The 17,125-nt window shown below is 42.8% G+C and overlaps 2 protein-coding genes across 6 annotated transcripts in view; one reads left to right on the forward strand and one right to left on the reverse strand.

Moving 5' to 3' along the window:
* Window positions 1-15,506, reverse strand: part of MED23 (mediator complex subunit 23) — a 72,239-nt gene extending 56,733 nt beyond the window's left edge. For 3 of the 5 annotated variants that reach the window (XM_068108087.2, XM_078773352.1, XM_068108088.2), the window contains exons 1-7: window positions 15,303-15,506; window positions 13,399-13,430; window positions 10,532-10,619; window positions 9,930-10,054; window positions 9,736-9,847; window positions 7,127-7,225; window positions 6,945-7,046 (exon numbers count right to left, since the gene is read on the reverse strand). In XM_068108087.2, coding sequence (XP_067964188.1) covers window positions 6,945-7,046; window positions 7,127-7,225; window positions 9,736-9,847; window positions 9,930-10,054; window positions 10,532-10,619; window positions 13,399-13,430; window positions 15,303-15,353 — 609 coding nt within the window. In that variant the 5' untranslated portion in view covers window positions 15,354-15,506. The remainder of the gene's footprint in view (window positions 1-6,944; window positions 7,047-7,126; window positions 7,226-9,735; window positions 9,848-9,929; window positions 10,055-10,531; window positions 10,620-13,398; window positions 13,431-15,302) is intronic. The other 2 variants (XM_078773353.1, XM_078773355.1) reach the window with 1 other exon arrangement.
* Window positions 15,507-16,151: 645 nt separating this feature from the next.
* Window positions 16,152-17,125, forward strand: part of STX12 (syntaxin 12) — a 47,049-nt gene continuing 46,075 nt past the window's right edge. The window contains exon 1 of the mRNA XM_068108084.2: window positions 16,152-16,519. The gene's annotated coding sequence lies outside the window, so the exon portion shown is untranslated. The remainder of the gene's footprint in view (window positions 16,520-17,125) is intronic.

Below are 17,125 nucleotides of genomic sequence, written 5' to 3' on the forward strand. Positions count from 1 at the left end.
TATACATACATATACATATACAGTCACGTGAAAAAGTAAGTACACCCCATGTAAAGTTTTGACTTTTTCAACATATTTAAACATACAGCTATTTGATCTTCATTTCAACAATATTGATAGATAAAGGTGAAATAATATAACAAATATCATGAAACATTTACATTTTGTAGTCCATTGTATCTATCTATAATTCCAGTAATCTCTGTGTGTGTGTGTGTTTGTCTGTGTGTCTGTGACCGCTGTTTCTCAACAACCACGGGTCCGATATACTTTAAACTTGCCAGGTATATTGCTGGGGACCCGAGGATGTGCCTTTTCAAGGTTTCATATTAATCGGACAAGTAGTTACCGAGCTATGGCGATTTCTTTACCAAACTCCGCAAGCCGTTCGCTTTGGCTTTGCGAATTGGACCAAACCATTTCATGTAAATAGAGGGGGGGGGATTGTCACCGTACTCGCAAGCCGTTCGCTTTGGCTTTGCGAATGGACCAAACCATTTCATGGACCAAACCATTTCATGTAAATAGAGGGGGGGGATTGTCACCGTACTCGCAGGCCGTTCGCTTTGGCTTTGCGAATGGACCAAACCATTTCATGTAAATAGAGGGGGGGGATATAATTTTAGATATATATATAGTACGAGCATGCCCTGGTAATTTAAACTAGAGCTTCCAGGGAAGCAGAACTCAACTGAACTGACTGGACAACTTTAAAGTAGGTCAGTTGTCTGGACTAGATTTGACTTAAATGAAAAGCCAACAACCTTGTGTAATAATTTTAAGGTCCTTGTATCCGTGGTAAGAGTCTCACACACCAAGTTTGATCAAAATCCATAAATATTTGTGGACATTAAAGTCTTAACGTCGTTTCGGAGCTGAAAACAATATGGCGGCCATTTTGTGATGGATCGGGTTGGAATGCAATAGCAACCTACCTTGTGTGGTAAGGGTTAAACATTCTAAGTTTGATCAAAATCTGTTAATATTTGTGGACGCTTGAGTGTTAACGTCGTTTTCATGACCAAAACCAAAATGGTCACCTAAGTCCGCTATTTTTCAACGGATCGGGCTGAAATGTAAAATCAACCTGGTCCTTGGGGTAAGGATGGTGCCTGTCAAGTTTGATCAGAATCGGTTGACATTTGTGGACGCTGGAGTGTTAACGTCTAAAAGTTAACTGACGACAGACGACGGACGCCGGAGGGTTCAGTATGTGATGAACTCGACTGGATGGTAGTCCAGTTGAGTTATTAAACATAAATGCAAATTTCGCACGTGGAAAAGTAAGTATGTACCCAAAGTAAGTACGTAGTATTGTGGCCATTGATGATGTATGATATTGCGCTTGGGCATGCAGAGAGGATGGAGGTTGTGGTGAGCAGGTTTGTGAGGAGGTGGCTGGGAGTGTCATGCTGTTTGACGAACATTGCCTTTCATTGTCAGGGTGGAAAACTCCGGTTTCCCTTGACATCATTAACCGAGGAGTTTAAGGTGGTGAGGGTGCGGGAGTTCATGATGTTGCGGAATTCGGGTGATTCAGTGGTAAAGAATGCTCTCCCAGAGAATAAGGCAAGTCGGAAGTGGGATGCAAGAGCAGAGGTGGATGAGATGGAGCGGTTGCAACAGGAGGAGGTCGTGGGGATGGTACAGCACGGGAAGCATGGCTTGGGTTGGATGAGCGATGGGGAAAGGCATGTGTAAAAGAGAGGAGGAAAATGGTTGAGAGGGAGGTGAGAAGAAAGGAGGGGGAGGGGAGATATGTGAAAGCAGTCGGACAGGCACAGCAAGGTGCTTGGACTAGGTGGAAAGGTGTGCGGGTGAGGACATTGAAGTGGCAAGAGATTTGGAGGATGGAGCCAATATTGTTGAGTTTCCTGTTGCAGGCAACGTATGATGTGCTTCCGTCACCAGTAAACTTGGGATTGTGGGGGTTGTTCCAGGAGGAGAGATGTACTTTGTGTGGAGGTTTGGGAACAGAGCAGCATGCAATGAGTGCATGCTCAGTAGCATTGGCAGCAGGAAGATACAAGTGGCGGCATGATCAGGTGCTGGCGGTGGTAGTGCAGATGGTGCAACAAGAGGTGCTGAGATCAAGAGAGAAGAATGGAGAAGGAGACCGATGGGGGAGAGGTGTTGTTTGTCAAAGAAGGCCAAGTGGTAAGAGGTGGAAAGAGGAGGAGGTGGAAAGCAAGAGGGTTGTCAGCTGCTTGTGATTGGCAGGTGGTGGCAGACCTAAAGCCACAATTGGTATTCCCAGAGGAGATCTGTGTGACAAGGTTGCAGCCTGACATTGTCATCTGGTCAGGTGCAACAAGACAGGTCATCTTAGGGGAATTGTCTGTACCTTGGGAAGAGAATATGGAGGAGGTGCACGAGAGGAAGAGAGGAAAGTACAGTGAGCTGGATGCAGAGTGTCGGGAGAAGGGTTGGCGAGTTTCATGTCAGCCATTTGAGGTGAGGTGTAGAGGATATATCGGCAATTCCTTTTCTGCATTTGCATATGAGCTTTAATTCCCTGCACAACCACATACAGTCATGTGAAAAAGTAAGTACACCCCATGTAAAGTTTTGACTTTTTCAACACATTTCAACATACAGCTATTTGATCTTCATTTCAACAATATTGAGAGATAAAGGTGATATAATATAACAAATATCATGAAACATTTACATTTTGTAGTCCATTGAATAATTTAAATAAACATAAATGCAAATTTCACATGTGGAAAAAGTAAGTACACCCTTGGCTCTAATAGGTGGTATTTGCCCCCTTTGGCAGAAACAACCTCAAGTAGGCGTCTCTTATAACTATCTACCAGTCTCTGACATCGACTGAGAGAAATTTTTGCCCACTCCTCCATGCAGAATTCTTTCAGCTGTGCGATGTTTGAGGGGTTTCTTGCATGCACAGCTCGTTTCAAATCCCCCCACAACATCTCGATGGGATTAAGATCCGGGCTTTGACTTGGCCATTCCAGAACCCTCCATTTCTTTTTTTTTCAGCCATTCCTTGGTGGATTTACTGGTATGTTTAGGGTCATTGTCATGTTGCAAGGTCCACCTTCGGTTGAGCTTCAACTTTCCGACAAATGGCCTCACATTATCCTCAAGCACCCTCTGGTGCAATGAATAATTCATAGTGGATTCTATGATGGTGAGCTGCCCAGGCCCTGATGCAGCAAAGCTGCCCCAAACCATAATATTTCCACCACCATGTTTTACAGTTGGTATCAGGTTATTGTGGTCAAATGCTGTCTTTGGTTTTCGCCAAAAATGTCTTCTGGTACTGTGGCCAAATAGCTCTACCTTTGACTCATCTGTCCAGAGCACATTGTTCCAGAAGTGCTGGTCTTTGCCTAGGTGTTCATTGGCAAACTTTAGTCTTGCCCTGATGTTCTTTCTGGACAGCAAAGGTTTCCTCCTGGCACTCCTCCTATGGAGATCAAATTTGTGCAGCCTCTTTCTCATGGTAGACTCGTGCACTTTGACATCAACAGTGGCAAGGGCTACCTGTAGGTCCCCGTTGATGACATTCTGGGGTTCTCAAGAGAATTCTTTCAGCATCTTGCGGTCTGCTCTCGGGCTGATCTTGCTGGGGTGGCCTGGCCTGAACAAGTTGGCAGTTGTTTGGAATCTTCTCCACTTGTAGATGATCTCTGGACAGTCGAATGATTGATTTCAAATTGTTTGGAGATCTTTTTAAATCCCTTCCCAGACTCGGAGGCATCTATAACCTTCTTTCTGAAGGCCTCAGAGAGCTCTTTTGATCTAGGCATGGTGATGCCGCATACTTCAACAACAAAGAGCAAACCAAACTAAATGTCTGAGGTTTAAATAAGACAGGTTCCTCCAAGATCCTCTCTGACGATGTTCTAATCATTTGCACCTGAGCTGGTGCACCTGATTCTAATTTTAGGTATTTGAAGTAGTGATAAATGTACGGGTGTACTTACTTTTTCCACATGCGAAATTTGCATTTATGTTTATTTAAATTATACAATGGACTACAAAATGTAAATGTTTCATGATATTTGTTATATTATATCACCTTTATCTGTCAATATTGTTGAAATTAAGATCAAATAGCTGTATGTTGAAATATGTTGAAAAAGTTAAAACTTTACATGGGGTGTACTTACTTTTTCACGTGACTGTATGTTGTATGTATGTGGTTGCCACAATCAGGAGATTGCCAAGGCATTTTGGAGCGCAATGTTGAACCTAGTGTCAGAAAGCTGGGTCTCCGTCGAAGGTCATGGGTCTTGCAGTAGGAAAATGACCCCACACACACTTCAAAAAGCACCCAGGAATGGTTGAAGACAAAACGCTGAACTGTTCTGAAGTAGCCTGCAATGAGTCCAGATCTAAATCCCATTGAACACCTGAGGGGAGATCTGAAAACAGCAGTTGGGAGAAGGCACCCTTCAAATCTGGGAGAACTGGAGCAGTTTGCACAAGAGTGGGCCGAACTGCCAGTAGAAAGGTGTAGGAAGCTCATTCATGGCTATATGATGCGCTTGGCTGCAGTTATTTTGTCCATAGGCTGTGCTACCAAATATTAAGTCTAAGGTGTCAATAATTTTGTCAATACCATTTCTTTTTATTTTCTGATTTAAAAGGATATATTAAGTTCTGAATCAAAAACAAAGGTTCTGTAATATTAACAGTGAAATGAAGAATTGTGGAGACCAAATGCTTTTGTCAATTCAACTTATTTTTGGAGAATTTTTGAAAAAATTGCTCGGTGCCAATATTTTTGGCGATGACTGTATGTCCGCACACTACAGCCTCTTCTTCTTTCACTGGCAATGTATTTCACTCCCAAAAACGTATGTTTGCGGTTTTGAACTCCAACCCTGTACCTTCACTCAATTATCTACCATTGGAAAGGTAATGATCGATTTACTTGGTGGAAAAAACCATGAGCATGGTTATGTATTACGTTCAAATGCACGTGAAAATGAATGGGGAAGAGAGAGGAGACAAGGGAGGGGGGGATTGGTGGAGGAGAGGGGAGTGAGGGAGAGAAGGGAGTGGGGGAGGGGGAGAAAAGGGAGTGGGGGAGAGAGAGAGAGAGTGGTAGATCCTATGATAGCTTTCCCCTTGTTTTCTATTCCTTGTTTTATACTATTCCTTGTTTTCAATAAATTTGTAAACATTTCTAAAAACATGTTTTCTTTTTGTCATTATGGGGTGTTTTTTGTAGATCGGTGACAAAAAATCTCAATTTAATCCATTGATCCATTTTCAATTCAGGCTGTAACAACAAAATGTGAAAAAGTCAAGGGGTGTGAATACTTTCTGAAGGCACTGTATATAAGCAAACTTTCAGTGATAAAATTGAATTTTTAATATCAGCATTAACTGAATAATTTTTTTTTACAACAACACACTCAGGTGTTCCTGTGAGTCGCATGGCTTCATGGTCAAGATATAACTTAGTGACTTCACTATGAAGCGCTGCGACTTACAGGAACTTTTAACTTGCACTCCACCTCCCTCCTCTGCATTTCCCTCACACTCATTTCCCCTCCACCCTAAACCCTGACACATTTAAACACCACATAGTTTTTATCCTGACGTCATGTGCAGGAATACCACATGACACTTTCACCCATCTTTAGTTGAATTGCTGGCATAATTATTTGTGTGATTGTAGCTTTGCAACTACTTCGTATATATCAGGTAAAAAGCTCCATTTGTATGACTTTGTCTTGTAAGCGAGAAGAAAATCCTGCAAAAATGGTGTTGTTTTTTAGTGTGGACTTGGGGGTGGGGAGGAAGGTTGGAGAAAGGGGACATTATAAGCATTCGGCTTGTTGGAGGGTTTCCGTGGAGTTCTACTGGAGAAAGTTGCAAAGAGCCAGTCAACAGAAATAAATAGAGACAGTGGAGTAAAAGTATCCTTCCATTAAACATATAAAGTGAATCAAAAACTGCACAAACTGTAATGATTAGCAAATTACACTATTGTGTGAAATGTAATGGAATCATAATATATGCACGAGGGAAGGTTGAGGGGCTAAATTGACAATTTTAATTGAGAAAAGGAATGGAAGGAGGGGGGAGGGAAAGATTAGATAGAGAAAAGGGAGGGAAAAGACAGGAGGAAAAGAGAGAGGAGGGACAACACAGGGGGAAAAGAAAGAGGGGGTGGGGGAATATGGATGGGGGGAAATAGGGTGAAAGGAGGTAAAGGGAGAAGAGAGGGAGAGAGAGAGAGAGAGAGAGAGAGAGAGAGGGGGAGAAGGAGGGAGAAAAGGAGAGAGAGAGGGAGAGGGGGTAGGGGGGAGAGAGAGGGACGGGATAGAGAGGGAGAGAGAGAGAGCGAAAAGAGAGAGAGAGAGAGAGAGAGAGAGAGAGGGGGGGGGGAGGGGGGAAGAGAAGTGGGGAAAAAGAAAGAGATGGGTGGTGAAAAAGGGGTGAAGGGAAAGAGGAAGGGGGGAACTAGTGAGAGAGGGGGGTTATGGAGGGGGTGAGTTAGCTATAGGAAGAGGGTGGGGGATAGAGAGAAGATGGGGGGGGGGGGGAGATGTATGAATAGATAGATATAGAGAGAAAGAAAGACATGGAAAAAGAGGATGGGGAGAAGGGAGAGAGAGAGAGAGAGAGAGAGAGAGAAAGAGAGAGAGAGAGAGAGAGAGAGGTGGGTAAAGTCGATCATGTGACTCATCATCAAACTCAAAGTGAATCACAGATAGTGATACCACCAAAAATACTTCACATGTATGTCTTTGAAAAAAAATTCTTTTTTTTGTTTTACAATCCCCATAAGAAAGAAGTAAATGAATAAAACTTTCAAAATTCATAGAAAAGCAGCTTCATTGCAGTAACCTGAGTAACAAGCTTATGCGATCTTGATATAAACATATTCAGCAGAAAAATTAACTCGTCTGAACAGAACAAAACTGAAGCCAAAGTAGAAGACAAACAAGTATTCTCACCCAGTGGCCCAGCTTTCCTTCTGGATAGAGCTTTCGGATCTCATTCACAGCAAAGTAGGCCGGCAGTAGGCAAGCGTTTCGGTCAAGTATGTAGGCAATGACCTGGAGAAACGCCCGCCATGAATACAGATTGACTACCCATCCTCAACGCTTCTTTGTGCAGCCCAGACCTCAAAACTCACCTCTCTCGCTGTTTGGAGCTGCTGGACAACTGACGCGCTCACAGTAGTGGGAACACACTGGATCTTGTCAAGGATCATCTTCAGTAGATCACGAACACCCTTAAAAAAACAGAACAAGTTGGCATATTCAAAGCAGCATGACTTATTCGTTGTTTTTTGTTACCTCCACCACCAAAGACAAGGTGGACAGAGGTTATGTTTTTCCCCTGTCTGTCTGTTTGGCTGGGAGCAGGATATAGCAAAAAGTTATGGACGGATTTGGACGAAACTTGGTGGACACGTTGCGTGTGTGACGAATTTATTCTATTTTGGTGAATATCCGGATAGAATATTTTTTAAATAATTGCTAAGTGATTCTGCACCATTGAGAGATGGGATTTTAAAAAACGATACATAGCACAATATTTCAAAAAAGTTGAAGACGGATTATGTCAAAACTTGGTGGATGAGTTGCGTAGCTGACAAGAACAAGCCAATTTGATTTTGGTTCAGATCCGGCCTATCAGTGGGATACAAAACATAAACTCTTCGGCCTGGTGGAGGTATGCCCTCTACCAAGTGCTGTTCGAGCTTGTTTATTTTTTTCATCAAAGTGAATGTCAATACAACATTTCATTTCATTCAACATCCTTCTCAATGGAGAAATTGCCAGCAGTGATATATTGTGGAAAGAGATGATTTGTGGGCTTTAGACTGAATGATATGATTGTATTTACAAATAGAATGGAGCTATGGCATACATATGTATGTATGTTTGTATACATGTATATATGTATGTATGTACAGGGTGTTCCAAAAAGACCCGGAAAACTTTGGTTATGTGGGGGGTTTTCAGAGCCCCAGGTCCTCACGTTGTGCTGGTGGACCTTCCGCAATACATGAAAGCAAGTTTCGTTTGTGAACATCACATGACCTTTTTCAGGTAATCTTCGTCATCCTCTATATTTTGTACCACAAATGATACAATGATACCCTTTGTTTGATATGATACAGAAACTCAAAATTTTCCTTATTTTCAGATCTGGTGGTTTTATGAAAAAGCCAATGGCGACTCCACAGGAGAAAACTCAGTGCGTCGAATTGTTTGTTCATCGAGGCGAAATCTGACATGCAAGTTCAGTGTAATTTCTGTAGAATGTATGGAAGGAAACCATCATTGCAGACTACTATCAGAGAGTGGTACAATAGGTTCAAGGAGACTGTAAGTTGTCAGAAACACGAAAATACCGGTCGACCAAGCACAAGTGCAGCAGACGTTGAACGAGTGTGTCAATCATTTCAACAAAGTCTCAGAAAATCAATCCGACATGCATCCAGAGAACTGGGACCACCAACCACCACTGTACACAGGATTTTGCATAAAAGACTGAAGATTTGTGCCGATAAGGTGCAGATTCTGCAGGAACTCAAACCAAATGATAGACCCAAACGCAAAGCCTTGGAAATGCTCAGTCACATAGAGGATGACGAAGATCACCTGAAAAAGGTCATGTGATGTTCACAAACGAAACTTGCTTTCATGTATTGCGGAAGGTCCACCAGCACAACGTGAGGACCTGGGGCTCTGAAAACCCCCCACATGGTCATTGAACACATATGCGACAGTCCAAAGGTCATTGTGTGGTGTTGCCTTCTCTATGACCACTTGGTGGGTCCTTTTTTCTTTGCGGAGGATACAGTGACCTCAACAATTTACATGAACATGTTGGAAGGATTCGCATTCCCACATATTGAAGACCTACAACCCAATATAATTTTTCAACAACATGGAGCTCCCCTCATTGGGCCTTAGTTGTTTGAGCCGTCCTGAATGAGAATTTTCCAGGTTGCTGGATTGGCCGAGACAGACCGTCCACCTGGCCCCCACGATCACCAAACATAACCCCCTTGATTTTTTTCTGTGGGGGATTGTCAAAGATGTTGTCTACAACACCAAGGTGCAAGCAAACCTGCAGGATCTTTGTCTTAAGATCACAGCTGCATGAGCACTAGAGGACGCAAGCATTCTGAGCCGAACGCGGCTAGAACTCGTGTACCACCTTGATGTCCTGTGCATGACAAACAGAGGTCTCATTGAAGTGTATTGATGGTGTGCACAAAACTTTAAGTTTCTGTATCATATAAACCAAAGAGTATCGTTGTATCATTTGTGGTTCTAAATATATGAACAACCAGAGTTGTTCGGGTCTTTTTGGAACATCCTGTATGTATGTATGTATGTTATGTAATTTTGCTACTAATCACTAATCACCAATCTGATTGTTCTGAAACTTGTTACATGAATGCAAGACAGTAACACGCACAATCGTTCGGGATTCCATTTTTTTATTTTCGGATCATGCGGACTCCTTGGGGGGGGGGGGGGGGGGGAAGGTTACCCCCTCAAACATCAGATCCCTACTCATCCCTTATTTGCTAACCGATTGCTCTGAAACCCAATACAGCCCTTCTACTCAATCAAGAGATGTCAGCCTACTCGGGGCTATTTATCGCATGTTCCATTAATACGACAATGAATCATCATATTTTTGCACAAAATAGAGATGATCTTGTGGTAACCCCCCACCCAACGCCAACTATCAAATTGACACATTCAATCACTGACTCACCTTGTAATCGACACCGCCTATCATCCTGTGCACAAACTTGAAGGTAAGAGCCCACAACTGTGCCTTCTCATGCTCAAGATGGTCTGAGGCTATTGCGTGTTCACAGACGAGTCTGGGGGACATTCGACCAGTAATGAGAAGGTCAATAGCAAAGCACCAAGATCAGGCATAAAATGTACAGTTTACACAATCACCTGGGTGGGAGCAGCGATGTCTCCACAGCCATCGCGAGGCAGTCATACAGGAACGAGATACGCTTCGGGCTGTGTTGTGTGTGGATGTAGCCTATAACCCAGCGCATACATTGCTCGTGGGCCTCCTGCAATACACACCAAACTCAGGACAATTTGGCAAAAGCAAACACTGCAGCTCATATTAACAGTGCATATCGAGTGTTCAAGCAACATTGTCCTTTCACCCTATCATCATGAGTGCAAGTATATCAAGTATGTTTTGGCTTGGCTTATTTTGTGTTCTCATCTGAACCGAATGCTCAAGAACATGAGAACTCAGGTTCAAATCCCATGTAGAGTACTCGATGTATTTGTCCATTGTCAACTATTAATATCCTTTTAATTTACATGCAGAACACATGACATCTACTGAAGTCTTTGTCTTGCATGTGATTTATTTACGAGCTCCACCATGAGTCTTAGGTGAAAGTAAATAAAATAAAAATTATTTAAAAAAATTAATAAATGCTATATTTTGACACAACATTCTCAAATCCAAAAAGTATACAAAACAGTTTATTCTGGGTGATCATAAAGCATTGTTCATACGAAACAACAAATACCTGTTGCAAGGAATTCCAAAACGTCTTGAAAGTTCCCAAACAGGTGATGAGTTTCGTTTTCTCATCTTCTTCTGTGACCTTGAAAATGCTTCAAGAAGCAAAAACAAAGTGTAATGTTCATTTACATTTCACATCAAAAGGGCACAAAACGAAGTGCAATATAATAATGTAGAGAGGATGCAGATGCTGCTCATCATTCCATGTGAGACCTCAGCCCATCAATGCTGGGAGCATGCGGCTATGCCACTGATGCAGTGCCACCTGTAGGTTAGAACAGGCATTTGTGAATTGTTCAAGCTGCCAGCGATAGCTCGCCTACACTTTGCGAAGAACACGGTGGGTTCTTTAATGTCCACCAACTAATGCTGGCAGATGAGATGCCCATTTGGCCATTCCCAGGGATGGCACACAAATTGATGAATCACCCTGCCTGTGAAACTCTGGGATGATAGGTTATAGCTGGGTCAGGATTCAGACTGAGGTTATACAGCTTAGAGGCGAGTGTGCGCACCTTTGGGCCATCCTGCCAGCCCCGCATCCTGCTATGACAGTATATGTGCAGTAGCATTACACGTATGTGTTTTTAAGAGAATGACAGATACATTTCAAAGTTAACAAGATAGAAATGGAGAGCTGCCGTTCTACATGATGTCATGGAGAACACTGGACAATGCAGGAATGACAAGGTGGCTTTACGTGTTCAAACATATGCTTTGTTATGATTTCGAGGAACTTCATTGAAGATACCAGCTAACTTACACCAACATATACAAAAGGACAGTGAATGTCTCTACATATACAAAAGGACATATGTTTCATATCTCCTCTCACCGCTTTGTGCATCATCACCAAACGTCGTAAGCAAAATTAACAATGTCCAACAATTCTGCTCATGGCATATACACTTGCGACTTATAACTTTCCTCAAAGCGTCCGCCTTGCTGGACGATGTCACAACATTCTGGCGGGTGGCACTTTAAGCCGAACCGTCACGAGATTGCTGCTGCTGTTGTGCTGTTGCTGCTGCTGTATGGCTGCCCTATTCTATCAAATCGCATCACCCATCGTTGTCAGGAATTAAGTGGACGGCACTTTCGGCACCATTCCGTCATAGGGTGTTATCTCCGCCTCCGAAGGTGGACAGATGTTATGTTTTCACCGCTGTGTGTCTGTCTGTCTGACTGAGCAGGATATCTCAAAACAGTTATGGACATATTTGGACAAAACTCGGTGGACAGGTTCGGTGTGTGGCAATGAAGAATCGATTCGATTTTGGTGAAGATCTGGATACTAGAATATTTTAAGTGATGCTTCACCTTTGAGAGGTAGGGTAAAAAAAAAAACGATATATGTACTGTATAGCATATTTTAAAACATTGTGGACAGTTTATGACAAAACTTGGTGGATGAGTTGATTAAGCGACAAGAACAATCCGATTAGATTTTGGTTCAGGTCTGGATGCAGATCCGGCCTATCAGTTGGGTACAAACATAAACTGCTCATCCTGGCAGAGGTATGTTCTCCACCGAGTGCCGTTCTTGTTGCTGCTGTTTCAAATTCTGTGACATCAAATTCCATACCATCACATCACCTGTCCGTGATGGGTATAGCCACTGGTTACCTCTGCCAAAGGTGGGAGGTTATGTTTTAAACCCTGTGTGTCATTTTGTCTGATTGTGAACAGTACAGTCGGACCTCAACATCCGCAGTCCCAAAATTTGCAGACCCTGTGTATTTGCGGTTCATAACATGTGACCTTCTTCTACATTAGCACTTCGCGTATCCGCAGTTAAAAAATTAATGGGTTTTTTTTTCTTTGTTTTTTATGCATCAGGACAGGTCTCCTATATCTACCACCGCTGATATTAATTCAGCCTGGGAATTCTTCCACAGAAGCTCTCTCTTATGCACAGATTCATCCCATCTCTGCAATTACCGTACCAATCCTCCCGTTCTTGGTACTCTGAATCATGTGGTGAGGAAGTTGCTTTAAAACAACTTGCATTCTTCTCCTGGAAGGCAAATTCAACTAAAGACAACATTCCACAAAGCTCGTAACGAGTGCGTCTACTCCAAGGAGACCAGAAAACAACAACTGTCCAATCTCAAGAATGAGCTTTCAAACTTGTCTCCCTCATTTAAAACCTGGTGGCACCTTGTCAAGACTTGTACCCTCTGCCCTCTCCGTGCTTTGGCCCCCTCAGGTATATGCAGGACGCACGCGGTCCAGCAGCAACCCCCTCCTAGTAAAGCTGCCTAAATCCAGAACCACTGCTCACCTACACTCATTTATTCCTCTTTTTTCCTGCCTGTGGAACCATCTTCCATACTCTCTTCAATCTCATTTTTCCCTCCAGCTCTTCAAGACAGCTGTTCTCCACCATCTCAAGTCTTCCCCCATTCCAAAATCATGATCTTTTCTACACCTGTTAAACCACCCCACCCCTCCCAAATTTTTTGCTTATGTATCCATTTTATCCACCCTTTGCGTTCTCCCTTACCCCTCATTGTTACCTGCATCCCTTGTTTGCCCATATCAGTCTATTTTCTCCTTCTACCCTGCTGTTGGAATTTTCCTTTGTTATGTTGTGTCCTGATTTATTCTGTGCCATAGCTCTTCCACAAGCCTAGACCATATAGTAAAAAAACAAAATTAGATTAGTGAAGTAGATTTTTGTAGATTTTGAAGTAGTAAAAGGGATTAATTGATAAAGTGTAATTTTACCAAAAGCAAGTCTATGCAAGTTTAACCAAAAAACAATAAAACAGTGACCCCGGACAGAACTGCACACTCAGGCAATAATTGGAAAATTCCAATTTCATCATTTCCTTCTTCAAAAAAAATTATCAAATCAAATAAGCTTACCCATCAAAAGCTTCTTCAATAATGTCCGTCTTCTGAAAATGAATAACAACATTCATTAGGTTTGAACTACCCTAACGTCTCCGAATGCAAGACGCAAGAACATGACCAATGTCCAGAACATTACTTTTTCTGAAAAACAAAAATGCTATTTGTGGAATTTCCCAAGGACAAACCGTTTTCCGACAAACATTGCAAAAATAAAAGCAGAGTACAGTATTCAGGAAAAAAGTTTTTTGCTATTATTTAAATAATTATCAAACGTTGCAACTACTACGTGTGTCACTACTAGTACTTGAACTGCTACAATTCTTCCCACCTTGTTGTGGGGTTGGCCGGGGAAAGTTTTTGGCTCAAGTCTTTCGCAAACCGGCTGGCCATGCCTGACGTTCGACTAAAAGTGATTTAGGCTGGAATTTGTAATTCGTTCAGGATGCCAGCCAGCGTGGTGGTGCTTTGTTTGCAGGCCTGTGACTGCTTGGCTGCATCATTTTTTGTGGGTGCGGCTGTCGCTGATACAATAGTGTATGTGAAAGATCCTACGGTCCTTCACAGTAAACTAGTGCGTGCCAGTACTCTGCTGAAATTACAAGTTCTTGCCCTAACTTGTTACCTCCACCACCAAAGGTGGATGGAGGTTATGTTTTCACCCCTGTCTGTCTGCTTGTGAAAAAAATATCTCAAAATGTTGTGGACGGAGTCGGACGAAATTTGGCAGAGAGGTACTGTATGTGACTGATGAAATGATTAGATTTTGGTGAAGATCTAGATTCGGATCCGGATAATATAATTTTTTAAGTGATTCTTCACCATTGGGACATAGGGCCAAAAACGATACATAGCAGGATATCTCAAAAAGTTATGGATGGATTTGGACGGAACTTGTTGGACTGGTTGGGTGTGTGACAAGGAAGAATCGATTCAATTTTGGTGAAGATCCGGATCCAGATCCAGCTAGTAGTATTATTCAAGTGATTCTTCACCAATGAGTGATATGGCCAACCAGGTGGAGGTATGCTCTCTACTAAGTGCCGTTCTAGTTACCTCTGCCACCAAAGGTGAATGGAGGTTGTGTTTTCACCCATAATTGTTTGTTTGTGAACAAGATATCTCAAAAAGTTGTGGACGAATCGGACGAAACTTGTTGGACAGGATGTGTGTGAGACAATGAAAAATTGATTCAATTTTGGTTAAGATCCAGATCCAGATCAGGGAATTTCTTTTAGGTGATTCTTCACCATTGAGTGACGGGGCCAAAAACGATATATGGCATGATATCTCAAAAGGTTGTAGACGGATTAGGACGAAACTTGGTGGATGAGTTAGTTCGATGTCAAGAACAAGTTGATTCGATTTTGGGTCAGGTCCAAATCCAGATCCGGCCTATCAGTGGGATATAAAACGTAAACTGTTCAATGTTCATCCTGGCGGAGGTATGCGGTCTGCTGAATGCCGTTCTAGTTTCGTATGCAGACTGTTGCTGCTGGTTGCATCATTTTCTGGAAATGCAGCTGTGCTGCGCTGCAAGCACTCTAACAAAACCGTTTATACGGAACGGGTGGCTTGGCAAGCGACAGCAAGCTGATTGGTAATGATCTCACACACACCGTGGGAATGCCTGGAAATCCCAAGAGCTTGAGCTAATCAGTCTTGATGGATACAGGAATGGGTCAATGGCCTCCTCCTGCGTCCAAGATCCTTGTACATAATCAATATCTATCTAATGATCACGTCTTGCGTTTATTCCACCAATTAGTAATCGAATAGAACGTCAATGGTAACTCGTGACAAAGATATTTCAGCTTATAACATTACATCACCCTTTCACCAGTTTTTCGTTACCGGTCGATAAACATTCCCGAGCCAATTCAGCAGAGCTGTTGCTCGCAAGTTAGCGCTAAACTTACCACGACATCCTCAAAAATGCTCTGCAGCTGTGATTCGGGAGACAAAGTCATGTTTAACCTGCATTGCCGGTTTCTTAACACTGAACTAAGCTTCTTTCGCCGGTTAACTTCCGAACACGGCAAACGCGCCCGTTTCGCTAACCAAACTAGGCCAGGATTTTAGCTCACTCAGTCTCACTCACTCATTCATTCATTCATTTATTTACTCATACGGCATTCATTCATAGCTGATACATTATTCATACTATCTTTCGAAAAATTATTTCTCCAAGATTCGTTTTATCGTTAGTTTTGTATGGACATAAAAAGCAATCTCTCTGATAAACGATGTTAAATCGATCTTAACGTGTGTCAATATATTAATTATTACAAATGAGCTAATTAAAATGGAGAAAAAACAACAACAAGCACTACGTGTATTACAAAGCGGTCGTCAATACACCGCCTAAGTCGCAAATCTGCAAAATATGTTGCAAATGTTGACTTAAGTAAAAAAATAATGAACTCTTTAAGGTATACAGACAAAATACTGTATAGTGAGTAAGACTGGACTACACCGCACCATTTTTGACGTTGACTACACCACATCATTTTTAGTGTTGAGTACACCGCACGTCATTTGGTGTTGAGTACACCGCACCATTTTCCTCCATTTACCCAAATTAAAATGGGACCTTTAAACTAATTTTCATTTTATTTCTGAATGTCGAGATCATCGTCTGTTAGACATAGTGCTCAGCCTAACATATAATTTTCCTTGAGTGGCAGCTGTCATGCTTTCCTTAGCCCGATGGATATGGCGAAAAATAAATGTTATTGTTCAAAGGGTCCTTTCGACTACTATACCGTATACGGGTCGGGGTTACACACGGCAGTGTTGACTGAACATGCTGTAGTAGTTCAACGGATGTGTGGTGTGGTCCACTCCGAACGTGGGCTCTCATTGCGGAGATCGCTGGATCGCTCCTCCTTGCGCAGTCATATGACAGTGTCAGCAGATCTATGCGGAAGCGATGCTTTTGGAAACTCGTCTTTTAACCTGGGTGGGCGAGCATTGAAGTTGCGGAGGACCTCGGATTGGGGCACGGCACGACACGACACGGCACGGCACAGCACGGCACGGCACGACACGGCACGGCACGGCATAGCACGGGGAGAGGCGATTGGTTGTGTGTCGGCGAGCGTTGAAGTTGCGGAGGACCTCGGAGTGGGGCACGGTAAGTGGAGCACAGCAGGCACGGTAGAGGGAGAGGCCATTGGCTCTGTCTGTGTGTTTTTGAATTGCTCGCGAGGTCCCGTTTATTACTTGGGCCTAGTCAGCGGACTTTCCAGACCGGTCTTGGCTAGATTGTTTGCGTGTTTTATCGGTGAGGTGAGCGCTTTCGGCAACGCCCTTGCCCTCTAACTCTGCCCTGAGGAAACGGAGTTTTATCTTGTCCTTGTATGTGTGAAGGCGTACGAGAATATACGAAGTTGATGTGTAGTTTATGATTACTTGGGCGGTGTATAACATAATTTCAATGGTAATCACTAAAATGTAAATTTAGTATTGGAATGTTAATGTTGGTTAACGAGTTCAATTAACCTCACAGGTCTTCCATCACAGCTGGTTTTTGATGATCACGAGCTGACTAAAAACTGCCGTCATGGTGCTTCACTTTGAGTATACCACCTGGTGTTGGTTTAATGGTTAGGGTGGCGGGCTTGGGATCCTAAGATCATGAGTTTGAATCCCGTTGAATTAACGCCAGGTGGGGTTGACTCAGCCTGTCATCCTTCAGAGGTCGGCAAAATGAGTACCAGATAACTCGTTATAGAGAGGC

The sequence above is a fragment of the Myxine glutinosa genome, chromosome 2 (assembly GCF_964187855.1).
Source record: "Myxine glutinosa chromosome 2, kmMyxGlut1.1, whole genome shotgun sequence".
In the NCBI taxonomy this organism is placed as follows: domain Eukaryota; kingdom Metazoa; phylum Chordata; class Myxini; order Myxiniformes; family Myxinidae; genus Myxine; species Myxine glutinosa.